At 43.9% G+C, this 23,081-nt stretch overlaps 1 protein-coding gene across 1 annotated transcript in view; it reads left to right on the forward strand.

Moving 5' to 3' along the window:
• P2RX2 (purinergic receptor P2X 2) overlaps positions 1-17,535 on the forward strand; it is a 90,244-nt gene extending 72,709 nt beyond the window's left edge. The window contains exons 11-12 of the mRNA XM_075853339.1: positions 15,906-15,983; positions 17,232-17,535. Of these exons, the coding sequence (XP_075709454.1) occupies positions 15,906-15,983; positions 17,232-17,429 (276 nt within the window). The 3' untranslated portion in view covers positions 17,430-17,535. The remainder of the gene's footprint in view (positions 1-15,905; positions 15,984-17,231) is intronic.
• Positions 17,536-23,081: the final 5,546 nt, after the last annotated feature.

Consider the following 23,081-nt stretch of genomic DNA (forward strand, 5'->3'; position numbering starts at 1 on the left):
TAAAGCAGCAGCAGCCTAGCATTACCGGGGTGGGAAGGGCCACAGTTTTTGGCCCTTCCTAGCCTGATATTACCAGCCTGCGGCCACCCCAGTGCCCTTCACTTCAGATGGTAGGGTACTGGATCGTACCTGGCTCTTCCCGATACTCCTGGTGGCGGTGGGTACCGGGGTAATAGTGCAATCCTTTTTACTGGCTAACACTAAGCCCCTTCTTAGTAATGGACGCTCTCAATCAGACAGTTGCCATTACTAAGGCAGTAATGAAGTATTTAAAAACAGAGATGTAAAAAATTTATTTTATTGAAATAACAACTCTTCCATACAATCCACTTTAACCATTTTATTAAAAAAAAAAAAAAAAACAAAGCTTAAATCAGTGAAGTAGTCCAACGAATCTAAGACGTAGTCCAAATGGAACCTGCATAACAAAAATTAGCAGTATGAAAAATAAAAATAAAGATGGCTGCCCCCACAGAAGTATAAACATATGAATAAATAGTTACTTTAGGGAACATATTAAAATAATTTGAAAAAATAGGCCCATAAAGTAAAACATATGAAATAAAAAAATAAAAAATATAACACATTTCCTTTAGACCCCATGCACACGACAGAAAAAACGCCCGTAATTATGGGCCCATAGACTTCTATTGGCCACGGGTGCCTTCCCGTTTGCTTACGGGAAGGTGCCCGGGCCGTTGAAAAATATAGTCCTATTTCAGGCCGGCACAGACAGGCCCATAGAAGTCTATGGGGCTCCCGTAATTACGGGTGGCTACGTGTGTGTACTCGTAAATACGGGAGCGTTGCCAGGCGAAGTCAGAGGATAGTCACTGTCCAGGGTGCTGAAAGAGTTAAACGATCAATGCAGGATAGAGAGAAGGGGCTGCACTGATCGGCAGTAACTCTTTCAGCAGCCTGGACAGTGACTACCGCTGGACAGTGAGTAAAAACCTGCAACAACAAAAAAGTTCATACTTACCCATAACTCCCTGCTTCTTCCTTCAGTCCAGCCTCCTGGGATAACGTTTCATCCCATGTGACCGCTGCAGCCAATCACAGGATGCAGCGGTCACATGGACTGCCGCGTCATCCAGGGAGGTCGGACTGGATGTCAAAAGAGGGACGCGTCACCAAGACAACAGCTGGGGTACGTATGAACTTCTCTTTCTTTCTATCGCTGCGTTCCGCTGCGGAAACTCTGCCCGAAAGGGCTGCCCCTTCTCTCTATCCAGCACTGATAGAGAGAAGAGGCTGCCGATCAGAGCTGGATAGAGAGAAGAGGCTGGCGATCAGTGCTGGATAGAGAGAAGGAGCTGCCCCTTCTCTTTATCCAGCACTGATCAGCAGCCTCTTCTCTCAATCAGTGCTGGATAGAGAGAAGGGGCTGCCGATTAGTGCAGAGCAATATAGCAGAGAAAACAGGTCCGTAAATACGAGTGGAATACGGGTGACAATGGACCCGTATTTACGGGCACGGGTCTGTAAATACGGGTGGAATACGGGTGACAAAGGACCCGTATTTACGCCAGTATTTACGGGAGGAAAAAATATGGTCGTGTGCATGGTGCCTTAAAGAGAACCTTTCACCTGCCCATACGTGTGCAGCATGTAATGGGCAGGGCTGCACAAACTCTGGAGCACTTTAAATTTAATATTTGGTGCCCGATATTTAAATAACCCCCTGAACTGTCAATGGGAAGGTAATTGGCAAAGGGGCGTGTTAGTATGGCTGTGACACTGTCCAATCAGCCACGGACAGTGTCACAGCAACAGCTAGAGAGAGGAGAGCGTGTGCGCAGTTCCGCCACCACTACGGAACAGAAGAGGAGAAGAGTGTGAATTCTTCTTCTTCTGTTTCATGGCATCGGAACTGTGCGCGCACGTACGCTCTCACTCTTTAGCTCTCGGCAGACAACGACGACAACACTGATCTCTCTCGAGAGATCACACAGTCTTGTACTTGCATGCCGAGAGCTGAAGAGTGAGAGCGTGCGCGTGCACACGCTCACCTCTCTCCAGCTCTTGCTGTTGACACTGTCCGTAGCTGATTGGACAGTGTAACAGCGATGTTACACACCCCCTTGCCTATTGTGTTGTATGAGTAGATTATTTTGTCCTGTAGCTGCATGTTTTGCTGCTATGTCAGCTTTTTCATTTCCTTTTGAAATGGGGTCGTCTTTCCTTGTGTGTGCAGCACATTTACATATTGCAACCGCTTTCGGTAGCTCAACAGCCTCCAAGTGTGACAGTATAGATAGTTACCGTTTTATCTTTTGCAATTTTACACGCTTCAGTTAATGATATTAATTCAGCTGCTTGTGCTGACAAGTGTTTAGGTATGGCTTTAGCTATTAATGTCTCCTCTTGTGTGACCACTGCAAACCCTGTGGCATTGGTGCCATCCGGATTTTTTTTACAAGATCCATCTACAAACAGTATGAGATCACTATTTGGTAGTAGAGTATCTTGGTAACAATCTTTCTGCTATGGAGGATAGACAATCATGTGGTTCACCATCCTCAGCAGTAGGCATCAAGGTTGAAGGATTTAAAGTGGTACATCTTTCTATCATCAAATGTGGTTGTGAAAGTAACAATGTCATACATGACAAGCAGAGGTGTAGCTAGGTTCTCCAGTACCCGGGGCAAAGATTCAGTTTGGCGCCCCCCCCCCCCCCAAACCTCTTTCCCGACATCTCCTTCCCCCTCGCCGTGTTTGTTTTCTCTACCAATCGATGTGTCATTTCTTTTTATGTAACGCGAGCATAAAAACATTTGTACATTTTACAAGCAATATGGTTCTATACACAACACCAGAACCAAGCTCAGTACATATATACAGCCCCAGAATCCACGCTCAGTACATAAATACAACACCAGCACAAATGCAGCTCAATTTAGTGCAACCCCTGCCGTATAGGTGTGTACGGCGTAAAACTACAGCTCCCAGCATGGCCCGAACAATGATAAGGATATGCTGGGAGATGCTGTTTCACAACAAAGAAATCCTATCATAATCATACCACCCATCATCTCGCTGCAGATCATACAGTGACTACAGTGCAGATTAGAGGCAGAATAAACATTTACATTTGGTGACTTTCCGGTGACGTCTCAGATTCTAGTTATTTTCCTCCATCCGATCCAGACCTCTATGATGACTTCTCCCGGTCACAGCCCATTTCTGCAGTTTGCCGCTCACATGTCTTCAGCTTCTCACTTTTCCAACATTTCTGCACCTATAAATAAATATAAAGTTATCATTATACCACAAACTACGCCATTAAATATAATAGCGCCATACACTGAACCTCTAATTATAATAGCGTCATACACCATGTCCCACACACACACACACTGTGGCCCCTGTAGATAGTGCCTGCCATAGAGCCCCCTGTAGATAGTGCCCCCATATAGCCCACCCCTGTATATAGTGTCCCACAAATAACTCCCCCTATAGTGCTCTACAGATAGCCCACCCCTGTATATAGCCCTCTGTAGATATAGCCCATCCCTGTATATAGTGCTCCACGTATAGCCCAACCCTGTATATAGCCCTCTGTAGATATAGCCCACCCCTGTATATAGTGGTCTACAGATAGCCCCCCCCCTGTATATAGCCCCCCTGTAGATATAGCCTACCCCTGTATATAGTGCTCCACAGATAGCCAAACCCTGTATGTAGCCCCCCTGTAGATATAGCCCACCCCTGTATATAGTGCTCCACATATAGTCCACCTCTGTATATAGTGTTTCACAGATAGCCCACCCCTGTATATAGCCCCCCCTGTACATATAGTCCACCCCTGTATATAGTGCTCCACTAGATAGTCCACCCCTGTATATAGTGCTCCACAGATAGCCCACCCCTGTATATACTATATACAGAGGTGGGCTATCTGTGGAGCACTATATACAGGGGTGGACTATATGTACAGGGGGGCTATATACAGGGGTGGGCTTTCTGTGGAGCACTATAGGGGGAGCTATTTGTGGGATACTATATACAGGGGTGGGCTATATCTACAGGGGGACTATATACAGGGGTGGGCTATATCTACAGGGGGACTATATCTACAGGGGGACTATATACAGGGGTGGGCTATCTACTGGGGGACTATATCTACAGGGGGGCTATATCTACATGGGGCTATATCTACAGGGGGACTATATCTACAGGGGGACTATATCTACAGGGGTACTATATCTACAGGGGTGGGCTATCTACTGGGGGACTACATCTACTGGGGGACTACATCTACTGGGGGACTACATCTACTGGGGGACTATATCTACAGGGGGACTATATCTACAGGGGGGCTGTATTTACAGGGGGCTATATACAGGGGGGCTATATACAGGGGGGGGCTATATCTACAGGGGGACTATATCTACAGGGGTGGGCTATATTTACAGGGGTGGGCTATAGCTACAGGGGGCTTAATACTATATAGCCCCCCCCTGTAGCTATTGCCCACCCCTGTATATGGTGCTCCATAGATAGCCCACCCCAGTATGTAGATAGCCCCCCCCCCGTAGATAAAGTCCCCCCGTAGATAAAGCCCCCCCGTGTAGATAAAGTCCCCTCGTAGATACAGCCACACACTTTTATTACAATTAAAAAAAATAAAAAAATATTTAAACTCACCTTAATCCCGCTCCCACGCCGTCCGGCAGCCATGGAGACCTGCTCTCTTCTGCGCAGGTCTCCTGGGGGTTGAACGCAGCGTCTATGAAAGGCGCTGATTGGCTGGGCAGGATGACTTTCCCTGTCACTCAGCGCCTTTCATCGACGGAAGCTTCACTGGTACAAAAGGTACCAGTTGCTTCACTCATGGAAAGGCGCGGAACGTGCCCGGTCATTCATTGCTTCTAATTGTACCTGTGTTCTATAGACACAGGTACAATTATAGTGCAGGAGGAGGTGGCGCTGGCGCCCCCCTCTAAGCTGCGCCTGGGGCACATGCCCCGCCTGCCCCCCCCTAGCTACGCCCCTGTGACAAGTGTCTGGATGGTGAAAGATAAGAAATCTTGTTTTGTAATAAAATGACAGCTACTACGTGTGGTACTTTAAGAGTTAATGGATGGAATAACACTAATGTAGCGGAAGCTCTTATAGCTTCTGCGGTGGCTACAACTGATTGAACACAGGGAGATAAGGCTCTAGCTACTGGGTCAAGTTTTGATGAGTAGTAAGCTAGAAGTCTATCCTTTTCCCCATACTCCTGTGTTAGCACTGAAGTCATGTATCCATTTTTACAATCTACCGTTTGAATGAAGGGTTTTAAATAATCCGGTAGTCCAAGCACTGAAGATTCTACAAAAACCTGTTTTATCTGAAAAAATGCCTCCTCATCTTCAGGAGTCCATTTAATGGAATCCCGGGCTGCAAGGGGTTCCTCCTAAATCAAAGACATCAATGGTCCTGTAATAGCAGCATAATTGGCTATCCAACTTCTGCAGAAGTTGGTCATACCCAAAAAGGAGTAGTTGCATTAGTTTGCTTCTATTTACTTTGTGGCCTTGTTCACTTAAAGAGGCTCTGTCACCACATTATAAGTATCCTATCGCCTACATAAGGAGATGGGCGCTATAATGTAGATGACAGCAGTGCTTTTTATTTTAAAAAAACGATCTGTTTTCACCACTTTATTAGCGATTTTAGATTTATGATAATGAGTTGCTTAATGACCAAGTGGGCGTTGTACAAAGGAGTGTATGACGCTGACCAATCAGTGTCATGCACTCCTCTCCATTAATTTAGTCAGCGCATAGGGATCCTTTTAGATCGCTATGTGCTGTCGTATACTAACACATTAACAATACTGAAGTGTTTAGACAGTGAATAGACATTCCACGGGATGTCTATTCACAATCTCTGCACTTCGTTACTGTTTCTGTGGTAGTTACAGCAGAGGAAGCGCAATCTCGCGAGATTACGATGTAGATGACCGGTTACAACGAGATTACGCTTCCTCTGCTGTAACTACCACAGACAGAGTAACGGAGTGCAGAGATTGTGAATAGACATCCCGTGGAATGTCTATTCACTGTCTAAACACTTCAGTATTGTTAATGTGTTAGTATACGACAGCACATACTGATCTAAAAGGATCCCTATGAGCTGAAGAAATGAATGGAGAGGAGTGCATGACACTGATTGGTCAGCGTCATACACTCCTCTGTACAACGCCCACTTGGTCTAAAGTAAAAACACGCCCACTTGGGCATTAAGCAACTCATTAGCATAAATCTAAAATCGCTAATAAAGTGGTGAAAACAGATCGTTTTTTTTAAAATAAAAAGCACTGCTGTCATCTACATTATAGCGCCGATCTCCTTATATAGGAGACAGGGCACTTATAATGTGGTGACAGAGCCTCTTTAAGAACCATAGCAAGGCTTTTGTATCTGCCTTGCAGTCTTCTTCTGTGGGTGATGCCATTAAAATTTCATCTACATACAGAAGTATCTGACTAGCATTTGGAGGTTCAAATAGGGCCAAATTTGCAGACATGGCTTGTGAAAATATAGTTGGAGATTCACAATACCCTTGAGGAATTCTGGTAAATGTGTACCTTTTCCCTTGGTAAGTAAAAGCAAACCAAAACTGACAATCTAGATGTACATGAATACTGAAAAACGCATTACTTATATCAATGACAGTGAAAAATCACTTTCTGGTAGTAGTTCACTTAGAAGAGTATGTGGGTCAGGTACACTAGGAGCTCGGGGCATTACTGCTTTGTTTACTGCTTGCAGGTCTAGGACCATTCTCCATCCTATAGAAGGAGGAGCCTTTTGCACAGGAAACAAAGGAGTATTGCATGGAGAAACTGGACAGGGGACAATTATTCCTGAGGCAAATAAATCCTTAATTATTGGTTCAATACCCTTTTCTGCTTCAGCTTTCAGGGGATATTGTCTCTGATGCGGCCTAAAAGTAGATTTAGGGTTAATCATTACAGGTTGTATTCCTTTCATTAGACCCATGTCCGCAGATCCCTGGGACCACAAGGTCTCAGGGTATTCCCTGAGTTCTCTATCTTGCTCCTCTGTAAGAACCATTGTCTGTCAATTCATTTTGGAAGTTTTGCAGAGATGTGCAGCTGGAACAGCCACTGTCAACCAATTCAATGTCCTGGAGTAAGCTTCCAATTTGGGGTTAAATCTGACACCATCAACAGGTTCCCTCCAAAAATGTCTCTCACTGCACTTCTCCACAAATTCTCCAATATCTTTCCACTTACCATATCTATCTTTGGCTAGTGACACATAAGCAGTTGATCCTCTAAAGAGTTTTTGCATTTCTCCAGACAAATGGGTACTCACTCCACAATTACCTTTTTTATCCCAAAACATAATTTTGAGAAGCATCTTTGTGAAAGGTTCCTTGAAGAACCTTTCTTCATATTTTTTGTCTGGACCTTTAGAATACCTGTAATACATTGTGCAATGCAGTTCATCAGGGGTGTGAAACATTGCAGATGAACTTGCTCTTGCCTGGGCTTCCTTAACTAAGTCTGTTGTAACCGAGGCTGGTCCTTTTATAGCTAGATCTAAGCTATAGTAATATCGTGGCTCATTGAGACCTTCTACTACCATGGTTTCTGTCATTATCCTAGCTTGTATTCCTTTCTTTGTTGGGACTACACCTATTTTTAATGCTTGCATCATATCTCTTCCTAATAAATTACAGGGACAAACTCTGGAAAGAACGATTTGACATTTTGGTTTGTTTTCCTGTTTCCAGGTGGACTATGTCCACTGGTGCTGATAGTGGTTCCTCGTGGGCATGTCAATTCACTCCTTTTACTACAATAAAAGAAGCGGTCATTGCCAAGGAGGGAACATCATCAGGGTGTATCAGAGTTCTAGTAGCACCAGAGTCCACCAGGGGACCCACTTTCAAAGTCATTTCAGGCAATTGGGTGCTGTGGAGAGAAACAAATACTTCAGACAAATCTACAAAATCCTCTATATTCCTAGCTTGCCTCATTAATTGTTCCATATCTTATCTAGTTATTGGGGTTTGTTTTTTTAGTTCTTTATCATAGTCCTCAGGATCTAGAAGTTGAGGATCACGTCTTAGTCATTGGGGATTGTCTTCGGTGCAATCCCTTGCAAAATGACCTTCTTTCCCACAGTTGAAACATTTGTTCCAACTGTCACAATTTCCTCCTGGGCCTCTACCTCTTCCTCTGCGTCTAACTCGACCTCTAAAGTTTTGGTTTCCCCTTCCTTGATAAGAGACATAGACCTCACATCCCTGTTCAAGTGTAAAGGTGTTACTACTCTTTTTCTGTTTCTTTTTCTCTTTAAAATGTTTCTTTGCATGTCGGGCATAATCCAATACTTCAATAAGTCTGCCTGTCCTGTGCGTCACCATGTGTTTCATCACAAAACTACTGATTTTGGACAAAGACCCTTTGAGGAAGGCATTCTTTAGCTGTTGTTCATATGGGGTGTTATCATTTATATTTGCAGGTGGGACTAACCCGCTGTGTGCATCAAAGATTTCTTTCAATCTGTAGAAATATTGATCCACATCTTTCTGTACACACCTGTTTATTTCTGTCCAATTTGGGACTCCAATATATCTACCCCTAACTCTTCCCATTAAATTGTTTAGTTGTTGATTTAAGTCTGCTGTATTATATACCAGTGGTGCCACAGGATTCTCTCCCCTCCCTGTGTAATCTCCTGATATTACACACCAATCTGCCCCCATTATTTGTCTCATAGCTCTCCAATTCATTACCATTCAGTCTAAAACTTTCATACAGTCCTCTGACCAGTCTTTCAAACTCTTGTACTTTGACTTTGGGGTGGGGGATACCTTCTGTGTCTTTTTTCACATCCTCAGCTGTCCAGGGTCTATATACATACATAGTGGAGGCAGGGCCGGCCTTAGGTTGGATGGCGCCCTGTGCTGGACTCTCTATTGCCGCCCCCTACACAAACCAAAAATGAACCACATATATAGACACGCACATACTGGAACATATATACTGTATATGCATAAAGACAGATATTTAGAAATACAGGAAATATACATACACACATCTGGAATATATACATACAGGTAAATATATAGACGTACAGACACATATACACACACAAATAAATACACAGACAGGAACATATACAAATACATAAAAGGAACATATATACAAGCACAAAGACACATTCACAAACAGACCCATTATATACCCAGTACAGATAATGCAGTAGATGTTACCTGCAGTCCTATGTAACACCACAGATAACACACAGTGATAACTCCCTGAGTAGAGATAATGTAGTTGATGCTATCTGCAGTCTTATGTAATACCACAGATAACACACAGTTATAACTCTCTGAGTACAGATAATGTCGTAGATGTTACCTGCAGTCCTATGTAACACCACAGATAACACAGTGATAACTCTCTGACAACAGATAATGTAGTAGATGTTACCTGCAGTCCTATGTAACACCACAGATAACACAGTGATAACTCTCTGAGTACAGATAATGTAGTAGATGTTACCTGCAGTCCTATGTAACACCGCTGATAACACAGCGATAAATCTCTGAGTACAGATAATGTAGTAGATGATAACTATACCCACAGCCACATATAAACACACACACAGAGGCATATATATATATATATATAAGGGCAGCAGAGTATATAAGGGGCATCAGGGTTTATAAGGGGCAGCAGGGTATATAGGGGGCAGTAAGTTATATAAGGGGCAGCAGGGTATATAAGGGGCAGCAGGGTATATTTGGGGCAGCAGGATATAATGGGGCAGCAGGATATATAGGAGGCAGCAGGATATATAGGGGCAGCAGGATATATAGAGGGCAGCAGGATATATAGGGGGCAGCAGGGTATATAGGCGGCAGCAGGATATATAGGGGCCAGCAGGGTATATAGGAGGCAGCAGGTTATATATAGGGGCATCAGGGTATATAGGAGGCAGCAGGGTATATAGGAAGTAGCAGGGCAGCAGGATATATAGGGGGCAGCAGGATATATAGGGGCAGCAGGGTATATAGTTATAGCAGGATATATAGGGGCACCAGGGTATATAGGGGCAGCAGGGTATATAGGCGTCAGACTGATATATAGGGGCAGCAGGCTATATAGGAGGCAGCAAGTTATATAAGGGGCAGCAGGGTATATAGGGGCAGCAGGGTATATAGGGGCAGCAGGGTATATAGGGCAGAGGGTATATAGGAAGCAGCAGGGTATATAGGAGGCACCAGTATGTATAGGGGCAGCAGGATATATAGGGGCAGCAGGGTATAGAGGGGCAGCAGGAGATATACAGGGCAGCAGGGTATATAGGGGCAGCAGGGTATATAGGAAGCAGCAGGGTATATAGGAGGCAGCAGGGTATATAGGAAGTAGCAGGGCAGCAGGATATATAGGGGCAGCAGGGTATATAGTTAAAGCAGGATATATAGGGGCACCAGGGTATATAGGGGCAGCAGGGTATATAGGCGGCAGCCGGATATATAGGGGCAGCAAGTTATATAAGGGGCAGCAGGGTATATAGGGGAAGCAGGGTATATAGGGGCAGCAGGGTATATAGGAAGCAGCAGGGTATATAGGAGGCACCAGTATGTATAGGGGCAACAGGATATATAGGGGGCAGCAGGGTATATATGAAGCAGCAGGGTATATAGGGGCAGCAGGAGATATACAGGGCAGCAGTGTGTATAGGAGGCAGCAGGTTGTATAAGGGGCAGCAGGATATATAGGGGCAGCAGGATATATAGGGGGCAGCAGGATACATAGGAGGCAGCAGGGTATATAGGAAGCAGCAGGGCAGCAGGATATATAGGGGCAGCAGGGTATATAGGGGGCAGCAGGGTATATAGGAGGCGCCAGTATATATAGGGGCAGCAGGGTATATAGGAAGCAGCAGGGCAGCAGGATATATAGGGGGCAGCAGGATATATAGCGGCAGCAGGATATATAGGGGCAGCAGGGTTTATAGTGACAGCAGGGTATATAGGAAGCAGATGGGTATATATGGGGCAGCAGGATATATAGGGGAAGCAGGGTATATAGGAGGCAGCAGGTTATATAAGGGTCAGCAGGATATATAGGGGCAGCAGGGTATATTGGAAGCAGCAGGGTAGCGGGATATATAGGGGGCAGCAAGATATATAGGGGGCAGCAGGATACATAGGAGGCAGCAGGGTATATAGGAAGCAGCAGGGCAGCAGGATATATAGGAGGTAGCAGGGTATATAGGAAGCAGCAGGGCAGCATGATATATAGGGGCAGCAGGGTATCTAGGGGGCATCTGGGTATAGGGGGCAGCAGGATATATAGGGGGCAGCAGGATATATAGGGGCAGCAGGGTATATATGAGGCAGCACAGATACCTTTGTTTAAATGTTCTACTTTAATAATGAAAACACACTTTTACAAAGAGACATAAACACATGCAGAGACACACACACACACACACACACACACACACACACACTGTAACCTATACACACACACAGAGACACATACTGTATATACATAGAGACACACACACTCTCTCACACACACACACACACACACACACAGACTACTCACCATATCTCCTTGCTGACAGGATCACAGGCTTCTTGCAGGATGGGCTGTGGGCGGAGCTTCCTCCTCTGCTTCTCGGCTATTTACTCCATGTGTGTAACTAAGAACAGAGCACAGAGCAGAGGCAGAGCCCAGTGGCTCCCCCTTCATGCTGGGAGGGTGCAGCGTCCTGTGTGCTCGCACTGCTCGCACACCCCTAAGGCCGGCCCTGAGTGGGGGGGCTCCCTGGACATTGTTTACCATTTGTCCTCCTTGAGGATTTGGCACTTCAACCATAGGAAGTATTTCTTCCTGGTTCCCCGGATTATCCAGTTCGTCTCTCGAAACCATTAGAGATTCTGGTGGTACCACATACCACTCTTCACGTCTCTGGCCTTCCTCAAAGGCAACCTAGAACGTTTTCATATTATCAAGGGTTGGGTCTCCACCACTGTTTCGCACAATCAAAACCATACTTTCTTCTTTTTTTCTCATCACACTTTCAATTTCCTTCACTAAATTATCACTTTCAATCACACTCAACTTCCCTTTATATACAAATTTGCCACACCACTTACCAACATACTTTACCTTCTAAAGGAATATTTCTTTGATAACAAGACAAACAACTACATCCTGAAGCTTTTCCCGATACATTCCCCATGGCCCTTTTTAAAGATGAAATTCTTGATTCAAGACCAGCAGTTTAGCTAATGTTGTATAGCCTTCAAGGTGGCCTAGATTTTGTGGACACCTCACTACACTGTCTCTGGGTACATATAATCTGCCTTCTTCAAAATAATGAAAAGGGGTGCCTATAATTATCTGAACGGCTGGAAGTACTTTTATTTTTATGGAAATGGAAGAAATTGATCCAGCGCTGTCGGAGTGTTTAAAAAGGAATATATTCCTATGCTTATTCGTTATCAGAAAAGGTATAAAATCGGACATACAGGCAGACTTGGTAGCAAGGCAGTAGTAAGTAGGTATTCTGAGCCGAATATATTCATCTATATCGTGTGTGTGTGTGTGTGTGTGTGTGTGTGTGTGTGTGTGTGTGTATATATATATATATATATATATATATATATATATATATACACGCTGTTACAGCTCTGTAACAATTAGTCTTCTCTCTCCGTCACCCTAGATCGCTGTGAGGGGAGAGTGGAAAGGGCTATAAGGCTATATTCACGCAATGTGGAAAAAGAAAGGGCAGTTAACAACTGATAAACTGTCAGTTTTTCATGGCTGTTTTTCATCAGTGTGTCTCGACATTTAAATGCATTTCCCGGCCGTCTGACCGTTTTTAACCGCAATTTGACATCCGTTCTCATGGCCGTTAAAAAAAATGAAGGAATTTTATTTCTTAGGGGTTTTTTCATCCCAGCCACCTGAAAACACCACAGTGCCCATGCAGATAGTGCCGCAATACCCCTGTAGATAGTGCCACATTGCCCACTGTAGATAGTGCTACAGTGCCCACTGTAGATAGTGCCCACATAGTGCCACACACAGTGCCCATGTAGACAGCACCACAGTGTCCACTGTAGGTAGTACAACCAAAAAACAAAGGGGACATAGCACCCAATATTTATACCTATGAATGTATAACTGACACGTATCTTAATAAAATATATAAATCTTTATTGGTGCATAATGAATAACGATACGTGATAACAGAAATATTGACAATGGTAAAATAAGTCAGATTCCAAGAACAGCATCAGAGTGGTATAGATGTAATAATACCTGAGGGTATACAGAATAACCTATCTAGAGAAAATGATGCCAAATCATATATACCCATATAGTGCCACAGTGCCCATGTAGATACTGCCACACCCCCTGTATATAGCACCCCCCCCCCCCCTGTGGAAAGCACCATCCCCCTGCAGATAGCGCCATCCACCGTGTAGATAACACCACCCCTTCTGTAGTTAGTGCCAGGGAACTTAGGTGGCGCTATCTACAGGGGGTTTTGCGCTATCTACAAATTGGTTGTGTGTGGCACTATCTACAGGGGGGGGGGGGTGTATTCCCGGGCTCTCAAAGCCCCGGCAGACATGGGAGTACACGGCTGATTATGGAGTCCTGCCTAAATAAACGTTTAAAATGTCTTTATTAATTAGTATTTAAAATAGGGCACTCATGCCAATTTATACTGTGAATAGGCGTTTGGCAAAACAGAGACACAGTTCCCTGATCAGGTGTAAAAATAAGATGATGATTGGTACACCTTAGTGTCGATACAACACCCGACAGGAGTAGTGATACACACCACTCGTCCGTTTGCCGTAACGATACAAAGTAGCTCAGTCCAATATGAATGTTCCACAGGCACCGATGCTAGGTGCACCAATTGAAACATGAACAGAGAACTTAGCAAAAATAAATGTGGTCTGTTTGCCACAAGTTAGCAATTTTGAGCAATCTCCCAACGCGTTTCTGAAACCCTCTGAACCAGAGGGGAACGTCCTCAGGGGTATTTGTAAATTGCGTATATTAGTTTGAGCAGCTACCATACAGCACATATTATGCTGCTGAATTCGTGTATTCTCAGGAGCTCAATGAGACACTAATGCCTGGTCTGACTCGCGCCAGAGACTCTCACAAGATTTATACAGCTAGCCCCGCCTAGCAGATGGGCGGAATGGAACGGACATAGCCAATCGGTGTATCACAGAGTATAAGTAACGCCCACCGATCGGGCCTGCCCATGGTAACATAGACGCCAATCAGGTAGACGCATAAAGCATCAGTAGTTACTAGGGGAATACAGGCGGTTTATGCGTACGTTTGATAAATAAACGGGTAGGTGTGAATATGTGCCAAGCATAGAGCAGACTGACTATGTAAATGTGGCGGTAGTCACCTACAATTTGAAGCTGATGACCATTTCTTATATACACAATAAATGAAGGGTGCACCAATCATCATCTTATTTTTACACCTGATCAGGGAACTGTGTCTCTGTTTTGCCAAAAGCCTATTCACAGTATAAATTGGCATGAGTGCCCTATTTTAAATACTAATTAATAAAGACATTTTAAACGTTTATTTAGGCAGGACTTCATATATTTCAATATTAAACGTATACTAATTATCCTGTTACCATTGGAATTTACTAATTTAAGATTATCCTAACTTAACAAAGGGGATGGCAGGTTTTCTTACAACTGACATAAACACGGATAAGTGGTTTTGTGATGCTAGGGAGGTCTTTTCAGAATTGGCATCTCAACTACATACTGTAAGCATTACTGGTGCCTTTAAACATTTAACTAAGTCCTACAAAGACCATATTCGTTCTTGGTGGGAAGTCCAAACAATTGAGACGTACCTCAAAAATCGCATAGTACCCAGAGGTTTGAGAATTACCCTTATACCAGCAGCTAGGCTGCGATCGGGGGATCTTCTCAAAAAATGGGAATAAAGAATAAATCGAATCATCTCTGTGATTTATGGGTCTCTTTTTGGATGAGGAGAAAGTTTTGCTTGCACGTAGTGCTAAAGAATTAAAGGAGGGCATTGAACACGTTAAAAAATTTATGGGCAGTGCTGACTTTGAGAAGAAAGAAAGCACTTTGCAACAGACTATTGACAAATTCACAGCTCACATCAAAGAACGCAAACATTTCCAATATGTTAGGGACACTAATGATTTTAAGGAGGGTAGGATCTTTGATTTCGGTCCCAAACCTACTGTGTTTCAGGAGATTGACACAGAGTTATCATCCTCTGAACCGGATGTGTCAGACTCCGATACACAGAGATACCCCCTGAGAACAGTGCGCAACAATAGACCTCAGGGTAGAACTCAATCACGTACCGTCCAAAGAGGGAGAAATAGAAATAGCATCGGTGCCTGTGGAACATTCATATTGGACTGAGCTACTTTGTATCGTTGCGGCAAACGGACGAGTGGTGTGTATCACTACTCCTGTCGGGTGTTGTATCGACACTAAGGTGTACCAATCATCATCTTATTTTTACACCTGATCAGGGAACTGTGTCTCTGTTTTGCCAAACGCCTATTCACAGTATAAATTGGCATGAGTGCCCTATTTTAAATACTAATTAATAAAGACATTTTAAACGTTTATTTAGGCAGGACTTCATATATTTCAATATTAAACTTATTCTAATTATCCTGTTACCATTGGAATTTACACCGCTGATTACAATGATTCAGCACTGCACTCATTAAACCCTGTTCCAGGCTGCCAATGTTTATATATGTGACGACTGCATGGAGCTTTGGCAGTTGGAGTATATATAGCTGAATGGCAGTCGTGAAGGGGTTTATCAACACAGTTTTTTTTTGTCCTTTTAGGGTTCCGTTTTCTGTGACTGGATACTGCTGACCTTCATGAATAAAGACCACATTTACAGTATCAGAAAATATGACAAGGTAAGGAGATTACATCTGTACATTGGCTTATAAAATCTTGTAGATACATGTCAGAAGGATACTTTAATTTTTTGTCAAATCTGGCAGCTGGAATTCAGTCTTCCACATCTGAATTATTTTGTTCTAGATCCTGAATAAAGCATAAGACAAAACCTTATATCTAAAATAGGCCCATAGGGATGATTCCTGACCGTCAATCTGAGGGCCAAATGATGGGTCAAGCCAAGTTCAATATTCTTTTGCATGGTCAAATTAGACAAGCTTAGTGTATCATCACTGCGTCTGTAAAAGCACACCTTTCTAGCGGTCTATAGTCCAGAACGCCCTCTGCCTTAAAGGGGTTGTCCACTTTCAATTTTTTTTATTAATTTATTTATAGAATAAGAAATTATACAGATTTCTAATATATACTTATTTTTAAATCCAGATCACATATCTTTCTTATACCGTTTTAAAAATGTGAAAGCAGAGAAGGAAGGGAAAAACATGCGGCACTCACCAATTCAATACAACTTTGTTTCTTTATTATGGTATCTTTAAAATCGGACACTTCTTAGGGAGGAAATTGCAGAAAGCAAAAAGGTAACAGCCTGTTTCACGCTAAATAGAGCTTCTTCTGACCAGTCTACAAATACTATTGTGTATGCTGAACACCACCAAAGTGATAGTGGAACCCCTGATAGAAAAACGTTGGTGAAATTATTATCCTTTGGTAGTGCCAACTTTTTCTCTCTCTGCACGAAATTCAGTGTAAAAAAAATAAATGGTATAGCCCACAGCTTAGTCCATAGAAATGCATCCTAACTGAATGGACTAAAGATGGCGGCAGTCATGTGACCCCTGGACTAATCTGTGGAATATACCATTCTACTATGACAGGGGCCTCATTCACTATAAGAAATGTATGTGAGCAGAATTTCTAATACATGTATATTAGAAAACTGTAGGATTTCCTATTCCACAAATAAATAAAAAAACAAAACTGGACAACCCCTTTAACTTCTACATTCAATTTTGGGTAATTGTTAAAGCACCAGATCAATGGAGTTTTTTGACAGTTGGTATCAAATCCCATAAGTAAGATGTCAATAGTTCCCAACTCTCAAAGTCTTACATCCATCTAGTTCTATAGATATTGGATATTCTGCTGTACTATTCTGCTGTATAGAGCTTTTCTGTGAATTTTGATGTTTTAATCATATGTTTTCTAACATTCTAACAGTAGCAACTATGGTTCACTTTTTAAAGGTTTGGAAATTGAAAGAGGCAAATACTGCAACAATTACCACAGTTAGCTCTCCCCAGGACTCACCGGCTACCTCTGAATCTCTCTGCACCACTCATGAGCCTCCATATAAAGACAGTAGTCCTTCACCTGAGAATGTGATGCATCAGGATCATGAGCAGTCATGGAGTGATGGGACAGAGCCCCCACCAGGAAGCTGACATTTCATAGAGAGGATCAAACACTCTCTAAAGGCCTAATGCTTTTCATGGGTGATAAAAGACTCAGGAACAAATAAGTAATGGAAAAAATTACTGGTTCCATCCATTGGATGGAAGGCTATATAGGATAATTGTTTTTGGGCTGGATGAGTAAAAAAAAAAAAACCAAAAAAACAGAAAGCAGGCTCTTAGATGCAGTACAAGCTTTAGGGATATTGGGCAGAAGTCAAAGGGATCAAGGAACAGACACCCATCATTGGACCACCAGCGCTAACTGATGTCTCGCTCTCTTAGACAATGCACAAACTTTGTTTTTAACCCTTCATCATACTTACTGTAACTTAATGCCTCATGATTTTTTTTTTATACGTGTATCTCAAACTGTATTCAATTTGTCAGTCTTTACATCTTCCAACTGTTTCTTTTAACGTCTCATCCCTTTACTAGTTTAAATGCTGCTTGCAAATCGCATTCTTAAACGACCCATCAGCCTATTATCCATCTATTCATCACTTTGTTTTTACTTCTGGGTATTATTATTATTATTATCATCACTATTATTCAAGTCTTCTCTTTTGTGTATCATTTCATCTCTGTTAGACAATCTTCCTTTTATTGGACCTCTCCCCCTTTCTTGAGAGTCCTCGACTCTTATTCTCTGGGGATCCATGAGCAGGGAAGTGATAAGTAACGATCTTTCTCAGTAGATAACAAGATTTAACAGTAATTATAAAGATCGGGATTTGTGGTCTCAGATTTTCCTCCATTATATTGTAATCCACTTACTGCTCAAACTTTCACTCTCATTTTACATGACAAATGGAAGTCTTGTGTATTAGGGTGCCTCGCAGGAATATTCTCAGAAGAGGTAGTGCTGAGAACTGGCCATAAACCAATTACCAACTTGCTTGTGGTATTAGAGTGCCTATAATGAACATTTTAAGCACAAGTAATAACTTCTAGATAACACACTACTGTATGAAGCCGAGCTGTGCTGTCTGATTGCTAGAAAGACACCAACACATTATTAAGATTGGACGACTTTACCCCAACCCTTCATAGAATCCTTATGAGCACTCTTATAGGAGCTACAATAAGTACAATAGCATAGATAGGAGAAAAATCACTGATTCTTGTAAGTGTGTCGTCAATTTAAACCAAAATAACAATTGTACGATGATAAACCCTCTCTCCGTCCCCTCCACGATACTTATAGAACACCGGTATAGGGCTCAAAAGTGAATAAAATAAATGCCTTTTTTTAACATGATATTATTACATTTTTGCCACCCTGTGAGTAGCTAGTTTTATTTGTCACACGACATGCTAAGAGTTGGAACTCAGTATTTGACTACAAACTGTCCTTTTATCAGGGGTTGTTAAAGGGAACCTGTAGGTTGAACATGCTATCTGATCAGTAGGCAGCATGTTATAAAACAGGAAGGGTGAAGCACATTGATATAAAATTTGGTGGGAAAAGATTCTGTATAACTTGTAAGTTATTTATTTAAATCCCTGCATTTTCTGGGCTTAAGAGTCCAGTGGGCGGTCGTACTAGAGATTGATAGTCTTCCCTGCATGTGTATGCACACAGAGATAATTGTCAATCCCCAATTAGAACTGCCCATGAATCTTTTAACACAAAACAATATATTTATCTGCTGAGTTCTTTCTGCACTATACCATGCTGCCAGTGGCGTAACTATAGGGGTCGCAGCGGTCGCAATTGCAACCAAGCCCCGAAGCCATGGGGGGCCCGCGGCCCCCCGCACCACATCAATGAAAAGTTACTACAGTAACTGGGGCCTATCTAATAAACTACATGGGCCCCCGTTACTTTAGTAACTGACAGTACTTACATTCTTCCTTCCGGAGCGCAGCGGTGGTCCTGACGTCACAACACTATGCGCTGCGCACAGCATCCCGACCTTGGATGGAGTCAGGACCTCCGCTGCGGCCGAAGAGGAGGATAAGATTAATATTACTGTCTGTGTGTTAAAATTACTGTCTGGAGCTGATGGGTCGGGATCCGACTCCCGGGACTCCCGCCAATCAGCTGTTTTGAAAGGGGTGCAGAGCTCGTACGAGCGCTACTTCACCTTCATTCCGGTCACTTTCTCACACTGAATCGCCGGCACGGACGTGTCAGTGATTCACATAGTGAGCAAGTAAGGGAAATGAAGGGAAAGCAGCACTCGAACTCCGACCCATCAGCTATTGTTGGCCTATCCTGAGGATAGGCCATCAATGTTGAGGGACTAGACAATCCCTTTTAAGCCTACCGTGTGTTAGGCTTAAATACAGGGCCCCAGCAGACAGTAATCTTATACTGTATAAGATTACTGTCTGCTGGACCCTGTAACTAAGCCTAACTTAGGCTTGGATACAGGGTCCAACAAAAAGTATCACACATGCACTTGGGTCCTGTATCTAAGCCTACCATATGTGTTAGGCTGTGTTTACATCAGCGTTGCCCTTCCGTTGAGGGGTTCCGTCTGAGGTTTCTGTTGGGTAACCCCTCAACTCAACGGCAAACTGAAACCTCAGCTTCCATTTCCATCACCATTGATCTCCATGGTGACGGAAACATTGCTAAAGGTTTCCGTTTGTCAACATTGTTACAGGGTTCCGTTGTTCTTGACACAACCAATAGAGCAGTCGACTGCGCTATTGATTCAGTCAAAACAACGGAACCCTGTCAAAATGGTGACAAACGGAAATCTTGAGCAATGTTTTCATTACCAGGGAGATCAATGGTGAGGAAACGGAAGCTGAGGTTTCAGTTTGCCTCTCCGTTGAGGGGTTACCCGACAGAAAACTTCGACGGAAGGTCAGCGGTGATGTGAACAGGCCCGTACTAATGTTTTTTTTTGTGTTTGTGTTTTTTTTAAAGGTTTGGTTGTTGGGCCACGTTGGATTCGAGGACTACTGAGATGACGGCTTTTTTTTATTATCAATAAAATGGTTAATGAGGGTTGTGTGGGGGTTTTTTATTTCAATAAAATATTTTTTCTATGTACTTGTATTTTTTTAAAACTTTATTACTGCTGCCTTATTAATAGCTGCTGGCTGATTGAAAGCATCCATTACTAAGGCGGGGCTTAGTGTTAGCTGGTGCAGAGGCTAACACTAACCCCCATTATTACCCTTGTACCCAACACCACCAGGGGTACCAGGCCGAGCCGGGTACGATTCAGTACCTGACCATCTGTAGTGACGGTCGGGCACTGGGGTGGCCACAGGCTGGTATTATTAGGCTGGGAAATGCCAAAAACAGTGGCCCTTCCCATCCTGGAAATGCTAGCCTGCTGCTGTGTTGTATCTGGCTGGTTATGAAAAATGGGGGGGACCCGACGTCATTTATAAAAATAAAAAATAATTGGAAAGAACGATATGGGGTTCCCCCATTTTTATAACCAGCCAGATACAACATAGCAGCAGGCTAGCATTACCAGGGTGGGAAGGGCCAGAGTTTTTGGCCTTTCCCAGCCTAATAATACCAGCCTGCAGCTGCGCCAGTACCCAACCATCACTACAGATGGTCGGTACTGGATCGTACCCGGCTCTTCCCGGTACCCCTGGTGGCAGTGAGTACCAGGGTAATAATGGGGGTTAGTGTTAGCCTCTTCATCTCTAACATCAAGTCTCGCCTTCGTAATGGATGTTGTCAATCAGCCAGCGGCCATTACTAAGGCGGTAGTAATAAAGTTTAGAAAAATACAAAGACATAGGAAAAATATTTTATTGAAATAAAAATCCCACACACAACCCTCGTTATCAATTTTATTGAAGAAAAAAAAAACAACCGTCTCCGAAGTAGTCCAACAACCGACCTGTAAAAAAACACAAACACACAAAAATAATTAGTAACACATAAAAAAGCAAAACAATTATTATTCTTACCTTTCCTGGGACCAGCGCTGGAGCCGCAATGTCAGCGAGCTGGGACCTATATCTAATCCTACCATGTGTGATACTCTTCTGCTAAGCCACTGTATCTAATCCTATAATGTGTGATACTGTCTGCTGGGCCTTATATCTAATCCCATCATGGGTGATATTGTCTGCTGAGCCACTGTATCTAATCCTATCCAAAGCTATAGGTTCTTAGTGCTATAGATATGCTGTCCCATATATATACACACACATATACATACACGCACACACATTTTTTTGGGGGGTATATGTATTGGCGCTATATCCCCTGACGTTTCAAGACCTTAGTGACGCCCATGGCTTCTAGTGCTGCATCGTTGGGTCACTTAAAAGACCCTGCGATGCAGCTGCAAGCTGCGGGTCGTCGGCCATGAGAAGTTTGGGAGGGGGGCCCAAGAAAAATCTTTGCATCGGGACCCATGAGCCTTTAGCTATGCCCCTGCATGCTGCCCACAGATTGGCAGTATGTTCAACATGACAGGTTCCCTTTAAACTCCACTATGGGCAGCAAGTGTTCTATTTCCCTCAGCGCTACTGTAGGTGAAATGAAGCATTGCATCAATGAGCTTTCATTGTAATTGTAATGGCAGGAAGGAGGTGAAGGGAAAGTGAGCCCTAATCTACCCACCGCCCTGACCCTGCCTACTTGCAACGACCCGCCCTAGGCGACGAGGTACAACTGGGCGACGGTCCCTACGCTGGCTAAGTGCACAGGAAGACAAACAGGGAACACGCAAGGGAAGGGGCAGTAGCCACGGAACGCCACGAGGAAACGGGGCGGCGAACGAACAGTCAGGACCAGGACGAAGTGAGTACACCCGAGCGGGCACGGAGACAGAAGAAAGCCAGGGGCAAAGCAAAGCAGGTCAAGCAGAACTGCAGCAAGGCAGAAGCACGGCAGAAGCAGGCTGGAGCAAGCAGCAGTGGGGCCAGGAATCCAAAAGAATTACAAGCACTGAGGGAGAGCACAGGGCAGGTAATAAAGGGCAGGGGGCGGAGCTAACTCCGACAGACCAGGCCGCGATAGGCTCTCCCACTCCTGAGCCTGCCACCCTGGTTGGTGGGAGATGGTGTCAGTCGAACAGGTCTGGCCTCAGGTGTGGATTGATTAATCCCAGGAGTATAGCTAGATGAAGTACCTGGCAGATCCCTAACAGTACTCCCCCTTTTATGAGGGGCCACCGGACCCTTACTAAGGGGACCCGGTTTAGTGGGGAAGAGGAGGTGGAACCTCCTGATCAATACCCCAGCGTGAACATCACGGGCAGGTACCCAAGTCCTCTCCTCCGGCCCGTATCCTCTCCAATGGACCAGGTACTGGAGGGAGCCCTGGACCATCCTACTGTCCATAATCTTGGCCACCTCGAATTCCACCCCCTCAGGGGTGAGAACGGGAACAGGAGGTATCCTCGAGGGGGACCAGGACGGGGAGCAGCGTTTAAGGAGAGAGGCATGGAAGACGTCATGTATGCGAAAGGATGGGGGGAGCTCCAGACGGAAGGATACAGGGTTGAGGACTTCAATGATCTTATAAGGTCCAATAAATCGGGGAGCAAACTTCCTGGACGGGACCTTAAGGCGCAAGTTCCTGGACGACAACCAGACCAAATCCCCGACGACAAACCGGGGGTTAGCAGAACGTCTACTATCCGCCTGAGTCTTTTGTGCGCTCTGGGACGCCTCTAGGTTCTTCTGAACCTGGGCCCAGACAGTGCA

This window comes from Rhinoderma darwinii, chromosome 1, assembly GCF_050947455.1.
Source record: "Rhinoderma darwinii isolate aRhiDar2 chromosome 1, aRhiDar2.hap1, whole genome shotgun sequence".
NCBI classification, from domain to species: domain Eukaryota; kingdom Metazoa; phylum Chordata; class Amphibia; order Anura; family Rhinodermatidae; genus Rhinoderma; species Rhinoderma darwinii.